Here is a 26048-nt window from a genome sequence, read left to right as displayed (position 1 = left end):
CCCTCCCGCTCTTTTCCCTCTAGCGCCGCTCAGGGGTGACGCCATCTCCGTGCGCCGGTCGCCCCCCTGGCGCAAGCCGGCCGGACTGAAGGGAGGGAGCCCGTGGCCGGCGGGGGACGATGGCGGCGGCCTCGCTGTGGAAGGGGCTGGTGGGGATCGGACTCTTCGCCTTGGCCCACGCGGCCTTCTCCGCGGCGCAGCGTGAGTGAGCGGGACCTGGAGGCGGCGCGGGGGGTGAGGGGCTGTCGCCCGGGCGGGGAGCGGGGACGTAGCCATCCTCGTCCCCGCGGCCCCTTCCCCACACGCTGCTCGGGCAGCGGGGGAGGGGCAGTGCGGGCGCCTGGGCGTCGCGGGGTGGGGGTGGCGCGCAGGAGCGGGGCGCGGGTGCTGGTGGCAGCCGGGACGAGGCGGAGTTAGATGAAGGCGGCAGAGAGATTCCGGGGGCAAAGCGGGGCCGGTTCTTACTGAGGAAATCCCTGCGCCTCAAGCCGTTTGCCGAGGGGGAGATTTGGGGACGCATTGCCAGCCGTGAGCTGGGGGCCTGGGCCAGGAAGGGCGGGTAGGGGGGTACCACACAGAGCTGTGATTACAGATGAAGCCGGAGGGGGTAGGTTCGCCCAGAGCTTTAAGTATATTTAGAGGAGGAAAAGAGTGTGTAAAGTGTAGCCAGTTCTCTTTTGAGCCCATATGTTAATTTTCAAGCCTCTCTTGTAGAGATCCTCAATACCTTTAAAGCAAAATGGTATAATTTCTCCCAAATTGCTTGCTTTGGGAATCAAGGATCCAGTTACTTTATGTAACCAGGATCAGAAAGTCCTGGTCAAGGACTCTGGCTTGGAAAGATTAATAACCCCTTGAAAACATTTACACGCAGGCATCAGCATGGTTCTAGCTGTGGTAGGTGGCAAACCTAAATATTACACGTTTCTGAAGCCTGTCTAAGGTTATTTCAAATTCCTAACTTTCCGTTTTTTAAAATACTGTTTTTCAATTCTAGTGGGTTTTGGAGACACCACTTGCTAGAATCGTGTCAGGATTGTGGTGGGGCAATACGGGAACAGGCTATGGCTAGGTCACTGAATAAGCAAGTGGGGAAAGAGGGACTCTGGCCCCCTGTGCTACTGGCCCAGGAAGTTTTTGGGGAATAGCCCTAAGAGTCCAGATTCCCCCTAGCTGGAGCTTCTCAGTAAGTTTCCAACCTTTTCTTGGAGGGATAGGGGTGTGGGCTTACTTACTCCCATGGCTGCTGAGTGTACAGGTTCTGCTGAACCAAGCTCCTGCATCCTTGCTAGTCAGCCCCAAAATGAGCCAGGCTCCTTCCTTCTCTACTTCCTCCAGGCCTGGTATTGGCTGCAGATGAAGCCAGAGGGGGTAGGTTGGCCCAGAGGCTTTCTTTAACCCCTTGAACACTGGGACCTCCTTTTTCTGCTGCCTCACACATGCCAACAATGTGTATAAAATGATTTAAAGGACTATCCATTTTTTTAAACTAAATCTGTTATTATCTAAGATGCCACAGGACTGCTCATTGTTTAAACCACTTACTTTTATAATTCAGAAAAAGGTGATGTCCTTTAGTTTTACAACCCAGAGTTATCTGAATTTTAGGACAGATTAAGTTAATGCAAAATGTGCTTACAAAATTCCACACTACTGCATACCTCTGACTAGAATGAAAATAATTAACTGTATTGAGCTAAATTTCTGCCTGTAATGTCTTGTAGAATTAGGCTGATAAGTATAGCATTTATAAATGGCAGCATTGTGACAATAGACATACACTCTGGTTGGCCCGGTGTGGAGTTGCAACTTCGGTTGCAAGATTCCTGTACAGGAGTCAGGATTGAGGTATATGAGGGGCTCAGGTCAGGGTGCTAGGGGCAATGTTCCCTCTAAACTGCTGCAGGACAGCTTCACAGGTGATTAATCAGCCCCCCTCAGTCAGTCAGCTCTCTGCATGGAGCCCTAAGCCTCTGACTGGGTTGGACTGATTAAGCACTTATAAAGCTGTGCTGCCACGCAGCTTAGAGGGAACACTGGTTGGGGCTGGGGGGGTGGAGGACAGGTTGCAGGAGACAGGGGCAGGGTCCTGAGGATGGGAGGAAAAGCAGGGGAGTTAGGCTAACTTGCCTGGCCTGGACCAGGTTGCTGCAGCCGGGCAACTAAGACTGGACAAGGGCCAAGCCAGGATCATCAGCCCTTTCTGCAGTAGATGGGGGCCAGACCATGAGGCCCACGCCTGGATCGGGGTGGGCCGCTGCAGCCACATCCCCAGAGGGACCTATTCTGTCCCTATCATGAGCAAGGGCAGAGCAGGAATGCCACCAGCCCTTCTTGCAGCTGGGGCTGAACCTCTGTAGTCGCACAGTTAAGCTGACTGGGAGACCGCGATCTTCCCCTTGAGACTCCCAGATGGCCCCTGTGAATTGACTACTCCAGATCAAAAGCCCCAGACTCTTAGCAGAGTGGCATGCCACCTAATTTCCACCTCTGGGTAGAGGGCAGGCATTAGAACTCCCTTCCCTGAGTGTGGCCAAGAAAGCTCTAGCACGGAAAGAAAGTGTGTCCCGGGCAGGAGCCCATAGCAGGAAGCAAAGTGTGTTGGTGCATTGCTAAGAGATACCCAGTCATTTCTAGAATCTTCTCAAGTCTTCCAGTGTATTCTCAAATGTTCTCTGTGACAGACGGTGTGACGGATACCTCTCCTTTTTATAATAGTTTAGATTTTCATAATGAGTCTTTTACACATAGTTCCTGTACCTTAATGAATTCTCACCAACACATCCATAAAGGCTACTCATTTTTGAATTCTGTAAGAGGTTTGTGCTACAGGTACTATATTCCATATATGTATTATGTACGTACCTTAAGGGTGTATAAGGAGGAATCATTTATTACATTTAGTAGTCTGCTGTTGAAGTAGTAAAAAATTGCAGATTGTCTTGTGCAGAAATTTGCTCTTCAGTTTACTAGTAATGATGACCAGTTTAGTCAAGTTCAATAGGAACAGTAGCTATATACATTGCAATAAAAATAAAACATATTGATTTATGAAGAAATGTATAATGCTGGCTATGCTACAGCTTGATTAGCTAGATCGGAAATAAATAGAGAATTGTTTCTGCGTATGTGCACTCCATCACCAGCCCTCTTCCACAGACTTCTCTTATGCAGAAGAGATGGAGTTATCCCTGAAATTATTTTTCAAGGCAGGCTTGGAAGATCAAATATGATCTGAGGAAGTAATTGTGGAAACAAGATTAAAAGTGGCAGTTACTCCAACACCTAGGAACACAAACACGACTGGAATATAAATTCATTTGCCTTTTTAAAAAAAAAAATTAACTTAGTACGTCTTTATTTTGTAGATCGTTCCTATATGAGATTAACAGAAAAAGAGGATGAAACATTGCCGATAGATGTAAGTTGTACATTTGAATTATGTTTAGAAGACTTAAGACTAGATAACTTGGTCTCTTGCTTTTATTTCTGTTCATATTTTTTGTTGAACAGAATTGAATTTTTAATCACACGATCTTTCAAGTTCTCATTCTGCTGGAGGATGTTTCACCAAGCAGTTCTAACTCCAAGTGATGCATTACAGCTCTTACAAAGTGTTTGCAGATGAGAATGAGTTAGACATTCTTCTCCTTCTTTAGAACTGTTGGTGAAATGGCCCCTCTAGGAATTCTCTGGCTTCTGTAGGTAGAATTTGGAAAATCCTTGCATAAGTCTTCTGTACTCTGCAATATAAACATCCACCTCCCTCTGGCTTTTGTTGGCTGACACTTGTTTATTCAGTGCTGTTAACCCAGCATAACTTGCTTTGTTTACTTCAGTGTTTTTATTTCTGATTTTGATTGTCTTTCTTCATTGACAAATATAAAAATGACATGTAGAAGTGGACTTGACTAGATGTCATTTTTCACAGTTCTGGAGGTCACAATTTTATCTCAGTATTAGATTCATTCTTTTACAGCCACAATCTGAGTGCACAAAATGGTGATTAAGTGCTCTGAGGAATATAGAATCTGCCTGCAGAACTGTCCAAGGCAGCTAGATCTAGTTTGGAGGGGACAGGGTAGGTGCCAGGAAACCTCCCTTGTGGTCCTGCTTTTGATATTGACTTACAGTGTTACCCTCACTGGCAAGCTACTTAATCCAACTCAGTCTCCCTCACTGTCCAGTAAAATGGGGTAAAAGTTACTTGCCCATTTTCATAAGTTCCTGGTTGAAAAAATGTGTGCACTTGTGTAAAACTGAGCAAACCAGTGAAATAACTTTACAATTGATGTCATTGTTTAGCAACCTCTGTGTTGTGTATTGTATCTCTCTCTGTTGCAGATAGTTCTTCAAACACTGTTGGCCTTTGCACTTACGTGTTATGGAATAGTACATATTGCAGGAGAATTTAAAGACATGGATGCCACTTCAGAACTAAAAAATAAGTATGTTGGGGTTTTACTGTTCATTGACATGCACTTTCCTGTTGCTCTATAAATAAACTTGGCACATCCTGTGACATAGCACTGCCAGAAACGTTCTGGTTTTTAGCTCACGCCTGCTTGACTATATGCTGTAGATATGACGCTGGGAAGGACAGGAGGGGCCAGGAAGCTACCACCTATCTGGCTCTGGTATTCTAGACAGGATGAAGCTACAGGAGTGAATGGGACACTTTCTGCCCTTCCTTGTCTTCTCCCTTAAGCCTCCTAAAAGCCCACTGCGTAGAAGTAGTGGTGTGAGTGGGTGAGGATTAGGGAGGTATGAGGACACTGAACTGTTCTTGTCCAGTGGGCTCAGTGGCAGACTGAGAGGCAGAAGTTCTTAGCTCCAATCAACTCTGTTTTCACATCAGTAAATAGGGATAATACATATCCCCTCCAAATTTGTTGAATTGGTTACATGCTATAGACATGCCAAATTGTTATAGATGGAATTGTATACATCTTGTGAAGGGTTTTGAATTGAATTTTGTGGCTAGGAAATGAGAAGCAGAAAACCTGCTCTTAGAGAGCAGTCTGAATAATATTGGACTTAAATAAATCCGTATAAGATTGGCAGTACAGGGGGAGCTGAAAGTAAAATGCTAAGAAGTGAGAGTGAATTAAGAGCATTATTAGTGCTGAGGCAAGGTCAAAGGGAGGAGGGTGATGCTTCATAGGTAGTTAACATGTGTATATAAAGAAGCAGATGGAAGGGAGAGTAAAGCTTATTAATGCTGTAGATGTTTTCTGTATACTAAGCAATTGGCATAACTATCTCCCCAGTAGTAGCATCTTGTAGCTAAAATTCTTAATGGTTGTTATGCTATAGGAAATGTGGGTAACAGCTAGAGACTTGGCACCCCATAATTGGTAACAGCATTTATTTTTCTGTTTGTAAAAATCTGGTATTTCCAGGAGTGTTTTGTCAAATGATCCATCTAAAGCCATGTTAATTTCATTTTTCATATTTATTTTAAGGACATTTGACACATTAAGGAACCATCCATCTTTTTACGTATTTAATCATCGTGGTAGAGTATTGTTCCAGTCTCCAGACATAGTGAATTCTTCAAACCAAGATGCTTTGTCGTCCAGTGCGTCATTGAAGTTACGAAAACTTGAACCTCTGCGCCGTTAAAGTTTTTACAGATTATAATAGAACAGGACACTGAGATGTAATATTGGAGTTGGGGGATGTAAACACTTTTTTAATTTCTGGAGCAGTATTTATATTGATCTTCCAGACTTTATAAAATATATATATATAACTAAGGACCTTCTTTGTACACCGTTAATGCAAATGACTGAATTGTGAGTGGGCAGTGGAGTGTAAGTTATTGCTACAATTATGCTGTGAAACACATCTTTGAACTTTCATATATTAATGTTGCAGTTGATTTTTTTTGTTAGAACTATTCTTATCCTTAAGAAAAGGCAAAGTTTTAATTTTAATGAATATTCTTTGAAGAGAGGGAATGCTTTAATGCTATTTATTTTCTTGATTTTCTTGTATTACCCTTTAAGAAACTCCGTCAGATATAATGGATGCATTGCAGCATTTAGCAGCAAGAAAAGTTAGGACAAGAAGCTGTCTCCTGTTCCTAGAAAGTCTGAGATGCACATTTTGGGTCTGTTTGCTGTCATTTTCACAATGCTAGAAAAGTGGCTGTGTTGGACGGGTTTTCTAAGTCTTAATTTTCAAGTTATTCTCCTGTTTAAAAACATACTATTCTATTGCTCCCAAATTTGTCAAGAATGCTACAGCTGGTAAATGTACAGGAGAGACTGCTTGGTGTTTTTTTGATAATCAAATATGTTCAGCTTGTTTATCCACTGTATTTGTATTGATCTCTGTGCATGTATGCAAGAATGTTCATAAGATGGCTCAGTCATATTTCAATACCATACACAGCCCCAGAAACTAGTTTCTCTCATATGCATTCTGAGGAGCAGTTTTCATAAGTATTATAAAGAAATATCCATTCTAACAGATTGTATATGTTTTCCAATAGGGTGCTTTAAGGATTAGGGGGCTAAATGTGCGTGGTGTCACTAGGCCCTGAAGCATCAAATCAAGCTAATGAAACTTACCTCTGAGCCATTAGCTGACTTGAGAACTGTTTTCAGGGCACATGTTCTTAAAGCATGGCTTAGCCTTTAACCTTTACTAACTTTTTTAAAGGCTGGTTTTACTGTTTAACTTTGTCTAGGTGTGGCATTTCAAATTGGTAACTGAAAGTTTCTCTGCTGCTTCCATGACATAGCAGAGATCCTTTGTATTGTGTAAAATGCTTTACAAGGCCCACATTGATTGCTGTATATTCCCTCTGGAAGAGCTCTTACTTCAGCATGCAAAACTCAGCCTTTTACCCTATTTAAAAAAAAAAATTTTTTTTATTCAACCCAGCAATCTGAAAGTTCAAAAGCAAAAAGTATAGGAAAGCCACAGAAAACTAAGCACCTTCTGCTGGTCCATCTAAGGGCCTAGTATCTGTATGAGAACAGCTGTATGGGTAGTTGCTTGGAGTAGTTTTAAGAATGTCAGTAGGAGGTTCTTTGGGCTGGTTAAATATCCAGAAGGATTAGTGTGGTGGTTAAAACATTAGTCTTCGATCCCCTTCCCCCAGAGTCATAAATAAGCTCTATTAACTGATCGCTGCTACCTTTGAAATCCTTGAGCTGTCCCTTTTAACTTCATTTTTACATACAAGGCTGGTATATAAGGAAAGGACTGCTTTTTGCCCTGACAGCTGATCTGGAGGAAATAGATATATCTAAGCCATCAAGACTCTTGCTAGCTATGGAGGAGCACAAGTGGTATGGGAAATGAAATGAGGTTCTCATGCCATTGGATTAAATGACAAAAGGTGAAGAAAGAAGACCTGAGCTTATGTTACTGGCCTAGAAGACTGATATGCCAATTGTTTGGCAGCATACCATTTGCCTAACAGCTCTAGAGCAGGGCTGCTCACCTTTTAGTATCTCAGAAGCCATGTTCATGCTGCTGTCAGGCTGTCTAGACCTACTTGGCGCAAGAGGTGCTACAGTGTGAAGTCTGGCGTCCTGCTTGGAGCAAAATGTTTGTGTCTCAACTCTCAATGTTTCAGTTTGAGAGCTGCAAAGCACTTTGGTGGTTGCATCTGGCCTGTTAATCACATGAGGCGTAGCCTTACTCTTTAGGAAACAATGGTTATATCATAAAGCTGTACACTTTTTCCTATCTTGCAATGCCCAATAAAGAATCGATATCCTTACGAAGCTTTTGGTCATAATTTCTCTCCTGACTTTCTTGCACCCTGCCACTGCCAGGGCAGTGAGGGTTCTATAGAAATCCTTCAGATGGAAGTTGTAAACAAACCAGGGGGAGAGGACCTTACCATGCCTCAACTACTTTAGCCATGAATATCTCAAGCACTTTCAACAGGGACCCTACAACTCCAAAAGCTCTCCAGGACTTTGTCTACACTGCTAACTTTTGCCAGCAGAGGTTATGCTAATCTATTCAAGGGGGTTTTGTGCAAAAATGGCTCAAACTGATGAAGCACTGATTAGCATTTTGTTGCACAATTTGCATAATCTGCTGGCAAAAGACAGCAGTGTAGACGTAGCCCAGGGGTTTATGGTCTCTCAGGGCTTCTACCCTGCAGAGAAGCTGTTTCCCCTTTTAGGTGGCTGGAATCCATTCAGGGGCAACTAAGCCTACGATGGCATGAGCTCTACCTCCCCTAGTGCAGCTCCACCGTGGCTGGAATACACATTTTTCTACTATAAACACATCCTAGGAGTCAGCATCCTCCCTTGCTTCAAAGGGGCAGGAAGAACTGTAGCTGCCTTGTCATCATTAGCACTTCTAGTGAGCCCAGAGGACAGGTAGGGAAAGTGGGGAGGAGAGATTTTGACTGTTTAAATTTTAACACAAGCAGAAAACTTGTACCTGCTCCCTGCATGACAAAACAGCCCTGAGGAGCCAGGTTACTTTGCCTTGTAGTTCACACTGAAGCCTCTCAAATCATTCAGCATAACAATGGGGGAGAGGGAAAGAGGACAGAACTGGTACTCAATCGAACTACACCAGAGCATGTCAACTCTGTTTTGTTCACAGATCAATCATTTTTAAAAACCTGGACGGAACCAAAAGCTAAATCCCTAAAACCTCAGCAAGTTAATTCATTGTCCTGTCCTGGTAGCTTAATCCTCCCTTTTCACCCAAGAAAGGAAAATGAAAGTTCACAAATGAAATGTCCAGGAGAGTAGAAGGGCTAGACGTACTACCCGCTTTCTCTTTAGTGCAGATTAGGTGAGGTACAATTGCTCACCAGGGCCTACTGGAATGCTAAAAGCATGGGGAAAGGAACCACACAATCATAGCTATGGATCACACCTTGGTGCCAGCAATCTGTACAGCCCATCAGCTCGACATCTGATTCAAAGATAGGCCTGAAATGGAGTTAAATGTCCCCTTGCACAACTGCAAGGTGTTTGGGAATTTTACAGGGGGCCATGTTAAAATGCATTAGTCCCAGCCAGATGTTATATCAAAACTGGCCCCATGGAGTCAATTTCTGGTGTTTTTGCCAGCTGACCGCAGGCTCCAGAACCATCCTTTTTAAGCTATGCGGCCAGGCACAATGAAAGGAGCGTTGCTAGAATTGTGAAATAGCCACAGAAGCTTGGGTAACTACCAGGCTTACACAACAACTGATGAAGCAAGGCAAAGAGCAAATTCTCAGTGCCTCTGCCAAAGGCAGGCTCCCTTTTAGCTCACATGATAGCGCTGCTGCCCATGCCCAACCATGGTGTGTGCTAGACAACTCAGACACAGTAGTGAGGAACAGAGACAAGACCTTGCTACTCGTATGCCCTGCCCACCAACCCAATGGCACTAAACCTGCAGCTTGATTGCCTTGGCCATTTAAACTGTCCAGTTACAGTACAAAGTGGGAGGCCGAGTACCACCAGATCACATTAGTCACTCACCTTGTGTTGGCGTATACAATGACACGGAAGAATCCAGCCCCCAGTTCTTGGGTCTAGCTGGCACAGAGCTTGTGGGGAAAAGTATATCAGAACCAGATAAGAAAAAGCGATCAGAAAGCTAAAGGGGACGGTCCCAGGACAACAGCAGGGCCTCTGCTCATCCTATCGCCAAACTTGGGTGGTTTGGATTGTGTTCATTGCACTGGCTTAGCGCTATTGCCATGGAACTCTGTATTCTGTGTACCAACCAGAACAGGCTGCAATCGGCAGAGAGCTGGGTTTCAAAACTTAGGACCATCCTGGAAACCTTGGCAATACTTTAAACACATGAAGTTTTCGAGGGATCCCTAAAAGCTAGCTTCCTGCATGGTGTAAAGTGACAGTTGTCTAGTGGCTGAAAAAGTAATGTGTGTGTGTGTATGGCGGGGGGCTTATCGCAATTATGTTCATGTTGGCTATTGGGTCACAGACTGACGCCTCCAGTGAGCAGGGCTCTTCACCCACTTATAGAGAGCATTGGGAGACCCACTCTCACCTTTCATCATTCAGATCTCCCGCTGGTAAAAACACAACACTATAAGCGTGCACAGGCAGCAGGCATGTCACAGACTGCTGGCCAACGTTCTCCTGCCCTGCAGCCATCCCTGGTGGACCAAGGCCCAGGAATACATTTGGCAGCTTGAGCAACCTGCCCCAGACACAAACAACCCACATTTTATCTCCTTGGGTCTGCTCCTGGGGCTGTGGGTCTGGAGTTTCTTAACTGCCTTTTTCAGTAGAGCTGAACCCCAGGAGTGAAACAGCAGCCAGGGCCCTAGAAGGGCAACTGCAGTTTTCAAAGCATTAGAAACAGGAGGGTTCGTCACCAGGGAAAACTGCTGGCAAAGATCAGTTTTCCCTGGAGTTCTTCTAGCTAGAAGAAACAGTTGAGGGAAGAGTTAACGAGGATGCTGAAGTGTCTGTGCCAGAGATTAAAAACCATTCTTGCTACAACTCTTCAGGCTTCCGGTGACTTCGGTCCATCTCATCTTTAGAAAGAGTAGCAGTTACCATGTATGTTAATCAGCACATCTCTACAACTGGCTCGGCTCCTGGCCGAGAAGCTCCGCATTGGACAGGGCTCCTCTCTCTCAAAAGGGTTAGACTCCCATGTTGTAGATGGCCAGAACAACCAGGCAATCACAACCCCATCGAGGCAGGAGAAAGGTGAGTCGAACGGGGCACATCACAATGGTCAGACCAAAGGTCCATCTAGCCCAGTGTCCTGTCGTTGATAGAGACCAGTACCAGCTGCCCCCCCGAGGGGAATGAACAGAACGGGATCGTCACGTGATCCATCCCATTTTGGCAAACAGGCTAAAGCTACCATCCCTGCCCATCCTGGCTAACAGCCATCAATGGACTGGTCCTCCATGAACTTGTGTAGTTCGTTTTTGAACCCTGAACTAACCGGGAAGGACAAATATACCATGAACTTTAAATAGTTTTCTGAAGTCATCTCAATTCTCCTTTCGTGCCTATAGAACATCCCCACCACGGAACGCTTCTCCCACCACTGCTCAGACCTGCTGAACAAGAGGGCACATGCTGGAGCCAAATGGTGACCATCTATTAGAACATTCCTCAGGAGGAAAGGTCCACCAATCACTGCTCGCTGGTTCCTGCCCACGTTCCACTAGGGCACAAAAAAGAGCCTGGCAGTTTACTGATAGACCAAGTAATATTGGCATGACCTCCTGACTTCTCTCCATTGCCCTGCAGAGGCCACTGACCAGACCAATGCTGGCATATCCCAGGGACTTACAAGGATCCAATACTCCTGAAGGGAGGTTAGAGAAGGGACAGTAATTGGTTAGCGTGTCACTCTCAGGCAGGCACAGCCAGACCACACAGTTTTCAACGAGTCACCAGAAATTGACCCTTCCTCCTTGGCAATGGACCAGGCTCTTCCCACCAGCTATCATCCAGCAGGATGCCAAACAAGCACTTTGTGCTTCCCCATTTTCTACAAAATCCTAGTCAATTTAAACCACCCCCCCACCAAAAGTATTTTGAATTGAAACAAAAGATTAAGGCCAATCAATTTCAGCTTTTCTACGATTTCCACTATACATCTAACCAGTGGTTCCCAAACTTTTCAGCATCACGCCCCCTTTTTGATTTTTGAGAAACCCTCACTCCCCCGCCCCAAAATAGCAGCAAAACTTGTTGAGGGGGGAAAAAAAGGAACTGGTGGGAGATGAGAAACAAAAATAGCAGCAAAACTTGGGGGGGGAGATTGATGGGGGGAAGATGGGTCACTTCACACCCCCCCAGTTTAGGAACCCATGATCTAAATGTTTTCATGGCAGACTGAAAAGCAGCTGAGCTAGCATAACATAATCCAGTTGGCTCTTCACACAAAGTTGCCAGGGCTGAGAAATATTAAGTGTGGTTGGGCAGGGACTGATTGATGGATAAAAGTAGATGCATCTTGATTTTAAATCCCAAGTGCAGATGCCCAGGTTTTTAAAATTCCTTAAGGGTTTCCTGTCTTTCTCTGAACTGTCCCCACCTTTCCATTTCTGTTGTTCTGCACCCTGGAACCTGGTCTGCGCTAATTGTAACTGCGTTACTGCAAATCCCTAGTGTAGACATGGTACTCTAATGTATACAGTTACTTGCACTGAAGTAGCTAACCTCACTTTGAAACATGCACTGGGCTGAGCAGAACGTGAAGCCAGGATTAGCAGCAAGACTACGAGTACAAGGTACCACTGTACAAAAAACCACAAACGGTACAGAGATCTCAGTATATTGGCAGGGACACCCGTTGTCAGCAATCAGTTGGCTAAGGGGGAAACAAAGATGTGACAGTCCCTTCCTCCAGACTTTATGGAAACTGGCTTATGAATATAAATGTGTGTAACTCAGGTGCTTTAGCCAAAATGCCTCATGTAACCTGTTAATTGTAATGTTATGATCTGCTATCTCCTATTTTAGTGTATGTATCATTCTTGCATGTGAAGTTAGAAATAGGAAGTATGAAACTGTTTATAGCTTTAAATGTGCTAATGAGAGCCATTACTGGTGCCCCAGAAGCCTAACTTGATCAACTCAACAACTTGTAAACAGCCTTGTTTGTCCTTTAAATCCACTATGTGACCCTATCACCTGGTACTGAATTCCATTTTGACCGTGGTATTTTTCCATGGAAGGGGGGATGGAAAACAAAGGGTTCCCACCATGGGGAATGTCTGTCTAAGCAATGGGAAGCTAGCAGCCCTTTGTCTTCGGCTGGCCTGACACACTCAAAGGATGCAAAGAGGTTTGCAGCACCCAGTCCAAGAGGTGGTCTCTGATTTGAAGATTATGCCAGAAATAAGAACAGCTCTTTAGACTAAGAATTTGTATGCAATGTTTCTTAGCGAATTTGAATTAGCTATGCATTTTCATTTCATTTTAATTTAGTTACTTTGATCTCTTTTCACTTGCAACCACTTAAATCCTACTGTGTACACTTAATAAAAACACTTTTGTTTACTGTCGCCTTCCTCTGTAGCATGGGGCACGGATCACTTGCTGGAGGATTCTCTGTATCTTGCGGTCTTCAAACCATGATTTGAGGACTTCAATATCTGAGATATAGGTCAGAGGATTATTCCAGGAGTGGGTAGGTGAGATTCTGTGGCCTGCACTGTGCAGGGGGTCAGACTAGATGATCATAATGGTCCCTTCTGACCTTAAAGTCTATGAGGCCCAGCGTAAATAACTGTTAGCTGGGGGGCAGCAGCCACTATGCGTCTCTTCCATTGATAAAGGGGGCTTAGCTGATGAGCTTTCACTAGGTAAAAGATGGATTTATTTTGAGAGTTTTGGTACCATTTGGGGGTTGGGTTCCTGGGTACTGAGCCCTAGAACTGCGTCCAGTCAGAGCTGAAGTGACTCAGTGTCTGCATTGCTCTGTAAAGAGGCGGTTACCCCAACTCTGTTCTGGGGAGGCCAAAGGATCTGTCCCAGCAGGACAGTGGTGGGGAGCGCCATAGAGCAAGGCAGCGGGCCTCAGTGGCACAATAAACACACTGACAAACAATCCAAAAGGGACTTGTTTTCGCCCCCTGCCACAGCTACCACTGCACAAAACCCCACAACAGTACAGCAAAGAGTCTATAGGCAGGGGCACCTGTTATCACCAATCAGTTGGCTGGGGAAACAAAGGCCATCAGGGGCTGTGAATGCTGCACCACTATTTCCAATGAGGACGGAATTAGGTGTTATAATGGGATCCATTTTCCTGCCTGGCAACACAAAGCACCCCCTTTAAGGCCAGCTCTGAGGCGAGGGATAATCCTGTGCAAGAAGCAAAAAGCAACCCAGTCCAGACAGATTTTCATTATTGCTCACTAGATAAGTGTAACTTCAGAATAAGTTTCCAGGTGCATCAGCCAAACAGTAGCTGCAAGGCCAACACTGACCTGCCTACCATCTCCTTTTGGAAGAGTCATGTATTAGCAGAACTGGACAATTTGCCTTCCACCCATTATTCCACAAACAACTCGAGAGCTAGGCTGCAGTAGGACAAGTCACTTTAAAAATTAAAAAAAACAATTAATGTGTCAGCTGTGCACTGAGAAATGTAACATGCTGCAAAGCTTGGAAAATAGCTTGTGAAGAACCTGTTTGATTTTTCATGGCAGGAATCATATTACAGTGCAGCTGCACAGTAACACTCACAAGTAGCAAAACATTTTCATCGCTTTTTAATCTTGTCTTTTTTTTTTAAAAGCATTTCCTCCCTTTCTAAATACATTCTCATCCCTATGCCCTCCACTATAACAACTAACAGCGTGGCACACGTCAGAAGGCAGTTGAATATCATCATGAATACTAATTAACCTAATCCAGGCATGTCCAAAGTCCGGCCCGCGGGCCAACTGCGGCCCGTGTTCCGGTTTAATACGGCCCCACAGGTAATTTGGCAATATCTATCTTTTATGGCCCCCAACGAATCCATATGTATTGAGATGAATACATTGTAAAATCTCAGTTAACGTCAGTTGGTCTAAATCAGTTATAAATATATTTGGACACAACATGTATACTTGGTGTTATGTTCCTGTTCATATTTTTTTGAACTTAAAAGTTGACAGACAACCTTTATTACCAATAATATGTAATGTACTTTACAATGTTCCTGACATATTTCAGCTTCCTGGATTTTTTTTTCATCTGGCCTTCAGATATGAAAGGCAGAGTGATTTAACACCTGTTTAGATTTGTCATCCATGTGACGAAATGAAAAGTATGCCGTTTGCAATAAACTTTGCATAAAATAGTTAATTTGCATTTAATTTTAATGGTTCAAAGAATGTCAGGCAAAATGGTTGGCCCTCACGCATGTTCACTTCATCAAATCTGGCCCTCTTTGAAAAAAGCTTGGACACCCCTGACCTAATCACACACCACATAGTCTGAGACCAGTGTAAACACAAACAGCCACCCCAAACTTTACTGTTACCATCAGACATTGTAAACCACTACAGAGGAGAAAGACATTTTCATAAATCTGACCAAACACCAGCTCCAGCCTCCAACAGGCAGCTCCCGTAGCTATATGTCCTCTTGGCATAAAGTCATTTGGACAGTTCCATGACAGAATCCCTGTTAGGAAAATCTGAGGCCACCAGCTCTATACAGCTGCAATGGGCAAACTAGGCTAGTGAGTGGGCCACATGAGTGTCCCTCCTTCCTCTCAGTGGGTTGCAACATGGTTGTAACCAAGGTGATTTCCTGGCATAGGGTAGTTTTGCTAACTGCACTTGCGTACCTAGAATTTGTGGGGTGGTGACTGAAGCATAGCAGCACTTCGATTGAATGCAGAAAGAGCGTATGTTTCTTACAGACATTATGCAAAATCAGCACGCACCTCACTTCACATGCTCTTGGTTTACGTGCGTGTCAGCAAGTAACATCGCTAGGGGAAAAAACCCAACACGTATTGAAACTAGTGGAATCTGGCAACCCTGCACGTGGGCAATGCAAAACAAAATATCTTGTGGGCCACATCTAGAACCTCGATGAGTCACATGCAGCTGTTGAGCCGCAGGTTACCCACCGCTGCCATTCAACCTCTAATGACCATCAACGTAGCAGTGATGAAGCAAATGGATCGGGGGGAAAGCTGTTCCAGCTCACACTCTCTCAACAGTGGTTGTTATGATCCTGATAAGCTGGAGCATGGGTCTGACATCAACAAGATGAAATCCAATAAAGACAAAGTAATGTGAGAAGGAAAAATCAAATGCCCAAGTACAAAAGTAGGAAACAACTCTCTAGGCCGCAGTACTGCTGGTGGATGTTCCAGCTGGGCTGGAACAGTCCCCCACTTGGGCTCCCACTTAATCAGTTAAATGATCAAACGGGATTTTACATCTCTATTTTATAACCAGTTCCCAACAGTCTATTTCTTAGTGCATCACAGACAGGTTTATTGTGTTAAATTTACTCTAGGTCACCTCTCCTGATAAGATCGCAGGACGGTCCCAACTGACTATGAAGTATTGGGACACTACAACCATCTTGTGCCTTAGCCAACTGTCTCAAAACAAAGTTATAACTATGTAGCATTAACAGGTTCATGAAAACTCTGTTCTGAACACATTCCTTTTTCACACTATCCGCTGCTGCAGGCATCACATCCGTACATTTAGGTCCAAGAATTAGCTGGCATGTTTTATTTTTAAAGAACATGCTAAAAATGCCTGAGTGTGGAAAAAACTTTAACACAGCTGCTTTTCCTGACAGTTTTACTGTACCCGCAGTACTGTACCTGCTATGAAGAGGAAGTAATATCAGACAAGGACTATCTGTGGAAAGTTTCATGGTAAAAACAAAACAAAATGGTCTCATTTTAGTGGAAAAGAGTAAAACTGAGATATGATTGGGCAAGCAGTCCAATGGGAAGAGTCATTTTTCCATTAACAATTGCACTTGCTCTTTGGTTGGCCTTTATCAAGGCAACATTGATAATCTAAAAATGTTTGGAATATCACATCCTTTTACTACAAAGGAGGACAGGGGGTAATAACATTATACAAGGCAACCAAGTGGATCCAGGCTCAAAACTCCCCCTAACACCTGGTCATAGGGACAATGATGTAAGACAAAAAAGCCGCTTTTCTCCATTTCAGTTACAATGAAGTCGTTGCTTTCAGGCACTGAGTAAGACTTGCTCTAGATCAGGGAGCTGAATATACCCATCCACTCCCTCCTTTTATAAAGCCAGCCTACACTCCTCTTTTCTGTTTCTATCTCCAGGTCTTCCTCTTGCATGGTGTTTGGTATGCTGTGCTCAGAAGAATTGGGCTGGCTGGCTACAAAAAGGACTTTCTCTTTGCAAAAAACACATTTCCCTAAGGTGTTGCCATTGTGCTGATTGGTAGCAAATCCTAGTTAAATCTACCAATTGGTGTCCATGGATTTTCATGTTCATAACTTTGAAGAGTCTTTGATGCTCTGAACCAAGGTCTAAACATACACATGGAGTGGTTCTCACAATACAATAGGTAATTTTCCATTCAGGTACTCTCATCTTCTCATCGCTATTGGAGATGAGCCACATCCATCCATTCTGATTTAATTAGCATTGATGTCATGGTCCTATCTCTGTATCTGTTTTTTTCCCCCTTGTTCTTTGTTTCTTTTTCTCTTCAGCATCTGAGGAAGTGAGTTGTAGCTGACAAAAGCTTATGTTCGAATACCCTAATAAATTTGATAGTGCCACCGGACTCCTTGAAGTGCCACCGGACTCCTTGTGGGCTCTTCTGAACTGAAGCTTTCCAGGTAATTATGTATTAAATGTCAGTCTTTTTTTCTTTAAGATTTTATGAGGGTGGGGGAAGGGAGGAATGCAGTTTCCATCTCACTGCTTCAAAACGCAGATAAGCTAGACTTTTGATAGTTTCGTGCTAAACATGCATATAGGATCCCTCAGGTGACGAATAAGATCTTTGCTAGGTTTAATATGCTTTTAACAGTTATGGGCATTTGAAAACACCATTTGGGCACAGGTAAATTCTAATTTTACAAATGCGTAGCGTGCTTGTTAAGTTTCTCTGTAAGTGCCCAAATTACAAACCACAGTCATGGGTGAGTATCAGCCATAGATGCTTTGTCCCTAGTGACAGAACTGTTTGTCTGTCTCCATGGGGGGGAAAACTGTAGGAGCTAAAGGACGAAAACATGTTCATGTACCACTGAGTGCGCATATTAAAGCCAAAAGTCTAGGAATGAAAAAAAGATACATGCAGAAAAGCAAGCTCCAAAACACTTAACAGCCCATTGATATACTTAACACTTAGAAACTGTAAGCAATACATGCAAAATCTGGCCAGACTGCATAACATATTTCAAGGTATTTGTTTTTAACAATGTGGCAAGGTTATCAGAACTTTCATATTTCCCCAATACATTTCACTTTAACTGTGCAACCACCTAGCAAAGGACTCTCACACACAAAAACACAACCACCAAAACGCCACAAGTTGCCAACAAGGAAGCACTTGTGGGTTTCAGAATTCCATTTCTTTACTGCATATAAGGTTAGCAATCCTGGGCAGAATCCAGATTCCTTCTTTGGGGCTCTCATAATGTTGCATGAAGACTACCCAAATAGGCAAACAAGTTACTGGTTTCTCTAAGGATGCAGCTGCTGCTTTTGGGGACGTGTACTCGTAATGACTGGCCTGAGCCAAGAATTACTTTTCTAGTGGTCTTACTTGTCTTGTGGATCTACTTTCTGTACTCTGCAACATCATTTCTTCAAATCACCAGGGTCTGATGAAATACATCCTAGAATACTTAAGGAGCTGATTGAGGAGGTATCGGAGCCATTAGCCATCTTTAAAAAGTCAAGGAAGTCAGTAGAGATTTCAGAAAACAGGAAAAAGGCAAATATAGAGACCATCTATAAAAAGGGAAATAAGGACAATCCAGGAAACTACAGACCAGTCATCTTAACTTCTGTGCTAGTAAAGATAATGGAGCAAATAATTAAGGAATCCATTTGCAACCATACGGAAGATAAGAAGGTGATGGGTAACAACATGGATTTGTCAAGAACAAATCACGTTAATCCAACCTGACAGTTTTCTTTGCTAGCATAACAAGCCTTTTGGGTAAGGGAGAAGTGGTAGATGTTACCCAGACTTTGCATAAAATGCTTTACTAGTCTCACATGACCTTCTTATCAATAAACTAGGGAAATACCATATAGATGGAGCTATTCTAAGGTGGGTGCATAATAGGTTGGATAACTGTTCTCTCAGAGTAATTATCAATGGTTCATAGTCACGCTGGACAGACAAAACAAGTGGAGTTCCACAGGGACCAGTTTTGGGACCAATTGTATTAAATATCTTCATCAATGGCTTAGATAATGTCATAGAGATTACACTTATAACATCTGTGGATGATACAAAGCTGGGAGGGGTTGCAAGTGCTTTGGAGGACAGGGTCATAATTCAAAATGATCTGGGTAAACTGGAGATATGGTCTGAGGTAAATAGGATGAAGTTTAATAAAGGACAAATGCAAAGTACTCCACGTACGAAGGAACAATCTGTTTCATACATACAAAACGAGAAGTGACTGTCTAGGAAGTAATGCAGGGGTCATAGTGGACCACAAGCTAAATACAAGTCAACAGTGTGACGCTGTTGCAAAAGAAAGCAAACATTATGGTGTCATTTAAGTGGAATGTTGCAAGCAAGACACAAGAAGTAATTCTTCCCCTCTACTCTGCACTGAGTAGGCCCCAACTTGAGTATTATGTCCAGTTCAGGGCACCACATTTCAGGGAAGATGTAAAGAAAATGGAGAAGATCCAGAGAAGAGCAACCAAAAATGATTAAAGGTCTAGAAAACCTGACCTATGAGGGAAGACTGAAAGAATTGGGATTGTTTAATTTGGAAAAGAGAAGGCAGAGTAGACATGATAGCAGTTTTCAAGTACCTAAAAGGGTGTTTCCAGGAGGACAGAGAAAAATTATTCTCCTTATCCTCTGATGATAGGACAAGAAGCAATGGGCTTAAATTGTAGCAAGGGAGGTTTAGGTTAACATTAGAAAAAACTTCCTAATCATCAGGGTGTTTAAGCACTGAAATAAATTGCCTAGAGAGATTGTGGAATCTCCCATCACAGGAGTTATTTAAGAGCAGCTTAGACAGGCATCTGTCAGGGATAATCTAAGATGGTGCTTGGTCCTGTCATGAGGGCAGAGGACTGGACTTGACCTCTCGAGGTTCCTTTCAGTTCTAGTATTTGATGATTCTTCTTTAGTTGTTCCACTAATCTTTTCCCCACACATTGTAAGACCCTCATAGCTGATACCAGGCAAATTGGACTTCTATGCAAGCACTGCCTTTTATTTCTCCAAACACTCTGGCATTCATAGCTGGTTGCCTTAGAGTTACATTCACTTTCATGACCAAGCTGAGGCCATGTGTATTTTGGATGCCTGGCTGCATGGATTTCTCCTACTTTACCATTAGTCTACAAGTCTCATTAGCAGGGTTTATTTTTGAAGGTGCTATGTCGCACATCTCTCTTGGATAACTTTAGATCTGATTTTACCAAGAACTCTTCTCCTTTAACCCTTCACCCATATCAATGTGACATGTAAAAAAAAAATTATTCTCTGCCTGCCACTTACAACTCACTAAGCTAGTTGGAAATGAAGAAAAGATATCATTCACTTGGGCAGGCAGCAGATTCTAAATATGAGAACATGTTAAAAAGCCAAGAGAGCAGCATCATGTGGCCATCTCGTCACGGTAAACATAAAATTCTGGATACAAATATAAAGCAACATTCTGGATGCCTTTCCCTTTGTTTTATTAAAAGAGCCAGAGAGTAAGGCTCATGCTCTTACTGACTAACCCTATGGGTATTTTGCTTTAGAAATCAGTTATTTTAATCCAGGAACTTGATTGTATTTCTGAGCAGGACAAGATACAGGCACTGAAATCCTAGCATGAAGACAGACAACCTTTCATAACAAATCCTTAAGAGATACATTTGCTCAAAGCAGTTTTATACGTGTCCATCCGGTTACTGTTATCATAGGGCCTATGCGAAGGTAAGTCTCTTTAATCTTACTCTGTAGTGGAGGCTTGTTGCTGGTGGAATCTCATTGTTGATGTTTTAACGGACAGGGTGTGGTAGGTAGCAAACTTGTATCTTTTGGAGTGAGGAGGAAGATGAGGAAGACTTATTTCTGGTGGGACTTGGGGGAGTTTGAGGAAGAGTTGCTGGCTGCAAAGTGTAGCCTTGCTAGCTGAAATCCATTTTCCTTCACATTCTGCCTGGATGGCCAGATTCCAAAGTACATTTCTACTGCCAGATACTTAAGTTGACCTCATTTTCTTCAGTCCTTCCTTCAAAACAATTGTAGATGGGATTGCTGGAGTTTGGTGTGGTTCCTACCTTATAATATGACCAATAATTTAGCATGTTCTTTGTTGTACAAGTCACCACCTGTTGCCATAATTGCTACTATCTCTTTTCTCTAAACCTGACTGTAGGTGTCGCAGTTGCCTTGGTCCACCTTTTTTGTTTTCATGAAAAAAGCGATCTTTTGTCCAGATCTGTTCTTTAAAGCTTGATATTCAATTTACAGCACAGCCATTTACAAATGAAACGGAGGGAGATATTAATTTTAATAAATGAGGTCTTGGATAAGCAAATTTTTCACATAGAAGTTTCACTAATTCTAATTGTATTGTACAGAAAACTCTTTCAAATGGAAAATGCTATGAAATACACACAAATTCAGCAGCTATTTCCATGATCTGTGACTCAGGGGGAAAAGAATTTAAGGTTAGTGTTGCCATGTTATCTGCATTCAATTCATATCGGCTCAACGACCTGCTGAAACGTTACTAGTTTTCTGTTGGTTCCTCTGATTGGTAAAAACACTTCTTGCTAAAGACTCTTCAATCAGATTGTGCACTTCTTAAAAATTAATAAATTGTTTATTTTATATATACACACACGTGTTCCAAAAATTCTTTTTATACAGTTAAAATATCAAATTAGTGATCTGGTAACAATACTGTTCAAAATAATCTCTTTTGTATGAACATTAAAATACACGTTTTAAAAGCGTTTCCTTTTAGTGCTTCCAAAGCACAGCGTGTGCCAAGGCCACCTGAAGAATCTCCGTCCTCTTCACAGGATGAAAGAGAACTGAAGTCGGGGACCTGGGAGGCCTCAGGTGCACTTTCATAATGTCTGTAGACAAAACAGAAGAGAGTCTGAGGTAGATTGTTTAGTGACCATCAGGTGGTAACAGTCACAGGGCTGTCTTTAGCTTTCATTAACACAGAATAGCAGTTTATTCAATCTACACTGAAACTCAAGTTTATAGGCATGGCTATCAGTTCCTGGGAACATGACCCTTGTCTCTGTGGTGGCAACATGCAACATTACCACATGGGTGTTTTTGGGAGGTTTTCTGAACACACAGGATCTTTCCAAAGAGTGCAGACAGTGTGCGTATTTGACAGGCACCATTTTTAATGCAACCTGCTGCCTACAGCACGTAAAATGTCTATAATGACAATGTTCAAATGAGTAAATTCTCATCACCTGCAGGAGGGGCAGCAATGGTTATTTTCTTCAGCCTGTTGAACGAATAGCACCCTCCACAGGAAAAAAGCCACACCTTTCATTGCAAATCCTTAAGGTTATAGCCCAGCTTCTGCCAACTGATGTTCTTAAAGTTAAAGCTCCACTGCTTCTTCTCAGACTCTGACAGTAAAACCACTTGACTGCCAAGATGGTGAGCGCATCAGCCGTGTCTTCCTTCATTCTTCTGTGGCACAGCAACTTCCCTGATCCGTGTTTGTCTCGCCGGTACACTGTTATCTACTGTTGACATGATTAACTCTGTTGGGTAGACTGCGGAACTCTATTTCCTCTAGTATTCTCTCTAAGTGTTGTATTAAGACCCGTTTTTTAAACCTAAGGAAGAGAGGGGAGTAATTTAATGTTGGTTTAAGCTCATACAGTATTTTTGTAAGGAAAAAATTAATGACTTTCATACTAATCACCCATTCAGCATATAAATCACCTTTCCAGAGTTTCTCTACGTCTTCAGAGATCCATTGTACATTTTGTAGCAAAAGTGTATATATTAGTATTGGTTATAAGACAATAAATATGATGCATAATGATTCCATGTATAATGACGTGCTTATAAGTTCTGTCTGCTTCCATTTCTCTCTCTCTCTCATGATTAGATAATGTTTACTGTAAGGCCTTGCTTCCTCCTAGCATTACAAATTAAGTTTTACCCCTTGTCTGCATCACAAACTCAGTTGTGTCTTCTAGTAACTAATCAATCTGGTCTGAAACGCTGTACAAATGTGTGGTGTAAGTGGAGGAGGAGCGTGTGTGAAAGCCATCACAGATGCCCAGTTGAACAAGAAGTGGAAACTTTGAAGATAACGAGGAAACATGCATTGTGTCTTGAGGCTGAATTAAATTAGCAGCATTGACAACCTCGGAGATAGGCAGAGATGACCCTCTCCCCATCGTTGTGTCTCAATCTAGGGGGGAAGTTTGACAATCGCCATCAAAAGATAACTCTGGAGAACACAGATTAACACCTCTTAAGCACGACACTGCAATATCCATAGACCCAAATAGCAATGTACACGTATAAGAAGGGGAGGTCTGGCCATTGGAAATATGGATTCGGTCCTGCAAGCCAAGCCTTAGAGGAGTCTCAGGAGGGACCCCAACTCCTTGCTCAGTCAGCCTTGCCAGTGAGGAGAGGAGAGGAGAGGAGAGGAGAGGAGAGGAGAGGAGAGGAGAGGAGAGGAGAGGAGAGGAAGGAAGGAAGGAAGGAAGGAAGAAAGAAAGAAAGAAAGAGCTCTTTTAATTTTGTATTTGCAATAAATGCAGCGCATTGCCTTTTCCCCTAGAAAAGATCCCGTGTGCTTCTTATAGGTATAACATTTTTTAATTTATTATATTTTAAATTAGAGATGGGCCCAAACTTAGACCATGTTTCTTCAAGGACATATTTCTCCATTTTAAAAAAATTACTACTAAACTGTGGTACATCAAGACAATCTGTAAATATTTCTTATGGAGTAACTTATTTTCTAAAAACAAAGTCCACAAAATGACCAATATTTTGTAATAGAAAAAATTAAATAATCCTGAAAAAGTTGATTTTACTGCCATGATCAAAGTTGACACACAACATGAATATGGGCTTTATATTTATTTGCAGTCTATACAAACCTTGCTGCTTCCTTGATAGCAAATTCAATGAAATATTTCTGAATTTCCATAGGTCCTTGCACTTCCTCAAGAAGAGTGAAGATTTTTTCATAATCTAAAATAATCCAAACAGTTGTGTCAGTCACGAGTGCAGATTTAAGAAACTAATCTTTCAAATGTGGCTTCAATAAAGATCAGACATGAGATGAAATGAAGTTCAGAATTTCACCCTTCTGGGATGTCTGAAAATATATGCAAAACTAAAGACAGAACACCAATTTGTGTTTGTGAGGCAACTTAAGATTCTTCCTTTAGAAGGTTCTCCATTTATGAAGCATTTGCCACTTAACCAAAGTTTATTAAAGATATTTTAGCCATTGCATGAAGATCACATGGAAGAGCTGTGTAATAGTTTAGATTCAATCAGAAGTGAAAACAAAGGCAAAGCTCTCATTTTCCCAGCTATTGTCATATTTTAAAGCTACATATTTTGGCAGGATTAACAGATCCAAGACTAGACCAGCAGTGGAATTTATAAATTGGGACCTGGGTACACTGGCAGAGTCACATTGAAACAGACTTCTACAGCCCACCAAACTAAACCATGACTGGTTTAAGCCATTGCTCCTAGTCTTTTCAGATTTATGAGTACTTCACAGACTCAAAATTCCCAGTATTTTAATTACTGTATTAATCATAATTCACAATGCATCACTAGAAGCTTCTGTAGCATAATTTGGAGAAGTCAGTCTTAATTCTTAGTCAACGACAGCAGCATGCTGCTACAATCTTTGAGAAATGGGAAGAGTTGAGTGTATGTGAATCATACGAGATACAGATCAGTCTACTGATAACTTCAAATATACTACTCAAGTGTTTTTCCCTCCAAGAACTAAGTTTTGAAGCTCATTCTGTCCTGCGAGGATGGCATAATCACAATCAGAAGCACAAGCTAGAGTTGCTTTTCCTCACAGGACAGCACCACATTTCTAGAAATCTGAGGAAATTAACTAGTTGACTAACAGAATAGTCAATGCATTTTGCATCGGCTATTTGATTAGTCAATAGGGCGCCTCTGCCTCTGAAGTATAGCAACAGCCCTAGAGCTGTTGCTACACTTCAAAGGTAAAAGCTCCCAGTGGAGCCCACGGTCAGCTGGGGACTCCCCCGCTGACCCTGAGCTCCATGCAGAGTAGTGGCTTTGATGCCAGGCTCCCTGCGGTGTTTCAAAGCAGCAGTACCGCACAGAACCCAGGGTCAGCGGGGGAGTCTCTTCCACAAGAAGGCAAGGTAGACAGGCAACATGAATTTCCTGTGCAAGAAAGCCCTATGGCTAAAATGGCCACCAGCACTTTCTTGCACAAGAGAGTGTCCACAATGCCATGGACGCTCTTGCACAAACGCACATGGCAGTGTGGACGCACTCTTGTGGAAGATCTTTTGCACAAGAACTCTTGAGCAAAACAGTTCTTGCGCAAGAAGCCTGCAGTATAGACATAGCCTCAAGGTATAAATTTGTAATCTAAAGTAATTAATTTTATTTTAAAAGTAGTCCTTCCCAAGATAGACAGCTGATACTTACTTCTTCCAGGCTTGCGAACCTCCTTCATCACTTTTATTTTGATATCAGCATTGTTTCCTTCTAACATAGAATGTGTTATTTGTAATGAGTTTGGCACAGTCCCAGAAGTGGATTCTACCACTATTTTTTGGTCATCAACAGGCCCACTGTAATTTAGAGGTCCTCTAACAAGTGCATTGGTAGCAGCTTTATGATCCAATCCATCTTCACTTAAGCAATTGAATTCATCAGGTAAAGCATCCAAGTCATTCGGTAGCAGATCATCATCTACCAGAGCAGCAGGGACGGATGGAACCATTTGCGTAGACAATCCATCAATTAGTTTGTCTAGGGACTGACAGTTTTCAGCCTTTTTCTCTCCATTACCATCTTGAACTACATTGCTGTTGGCATCTGTAAGTTAAATTATACATCATAATCAGTCCATAAGTCTATCATTTAAATGCAGACTCCTGTAGATAACTTTTAAACAAGAAATGGAAATGATCTCTTATTTCCCTCCCAGTGCAGCACGGTCCCAACAATACTTTTAAGAAGTTTAAAGGGAGGCCCCATTAATTTGGAAAGAATCAAGACAAGGTCATATGTAAGGACTGACTGCCAAACCTGTGGGTACATATGCCCCAGGACCTTGAGGAAGCAGGACAACCACAGGATTGGCAAAGATGCAGGGCCCATCAGCTCCAGGGTGAAAAGGCAAGCTAGCTGCCAGGTGGACCTTGATGGGAGA

General features: G+C 42.7%; 2 protein-coding genes across 8 annotated transcripts in view; one reads left to right on the top strand and one right to left on the bottom strand.

The window, feature by feature from the left end:
• Window positions 1-7741, top strand: MMGT1 (membrane magnesium transporter 1). The gene is made up of 4 exons (XM_075941027.1): window positions 1-201; window positions 3369-3421; window positions 4345-4448; window positions 5466-7741. The coding sequence occupies exons 1-4, from the start codon at window positions 120-122 to the stop codon at window positions 5623-5625; spliced, it is 399 nt and encodes a 132-aa protein (XP_075797142.1). The 5' UTR covers window positions 1-119; the 3' UTR covers window positions 5626-7741.
• A 13402-nt stretch (window positions 7742-21143) lies between these two features.
• The window catches only part of LOC102446807 (integrator complex subunit 6-like), a 72822-nt gene continuing 67917 nt past the window's right edge, over window positions 21144-26048 (bottom strand). For 3 of the 7 annotated variants that reach the window (XM_075941020.1, XM_075941023.1, XM_075941022.1), the window contains 3 exons: window positions 25319-25711; window positions 23758-23851; window positions 21144-21735 (listed from right to left, as the gene is read on the bottom strand). In XM_075941020.1, coding sequence (XP_075797135.1) covers window positions 21561-21735; window positions 23758-23851; window positions 25319-25711 — 662 coding nt within the window. In that variant the 3' untranslated portion in view covers window positions 21144-21560. Of the gene's footprint in view, window positions 22468-23757; window positions 23852-25318; window positions 25712-26048 lie in introns of all 7 variants that reach the window. The other 4 variants (XR_012906937.1, XR_012906939.1, XR_012906938.1 and 1 more) reach the window with 3 other exon arrangements.

This window comes from Pelodiscus sinensis, chromosome 13, assembly GCF_049634645.1.
Source record: "Pelodiscus sinensis isolate JC-2024 chromosome 13, ASM4963464v1, whole genome shotgun sequence".
Lineage (NCBI taxonomy): Eukaryota > Metazoa > Chordata > Testudines > Trionychidae > Pelodiscus > Pelodiscus sinensis.
The sequence above is the reverse complement of the archived record's forward strand: the minus strand, read 5'-3'. Positions and strand labels throughout refer to the sequence as shown.

What these genes read in the sequence shown, in the direction of transcription:
- MMGT1 (XM_075941027.1), top strand. Translation starts at nt 120, where the DNA reads ATGGCGGCGGCCTCGCTGTGGAAGGGGCTGGTGGGGATCGGACTCTTC. An exon ending in ATGAAACATTGCCGATAGAT is followed by an intron (nt 3,422 to 4,344) that starts GTAAGTTGTACA and finishes TCTCTGTTGCAG; the next exon opens with ATAGTTCTTCAAACACTGTT. An exon ending in ACTTCAGAACTAAAAAATAA is followed by an intron (nt 4,449 to 5,465) that starts GTATGTTGGGGT and finishes ATTTATTTTAAG; the next exon opens with GACATTTGACACATTAAGGA.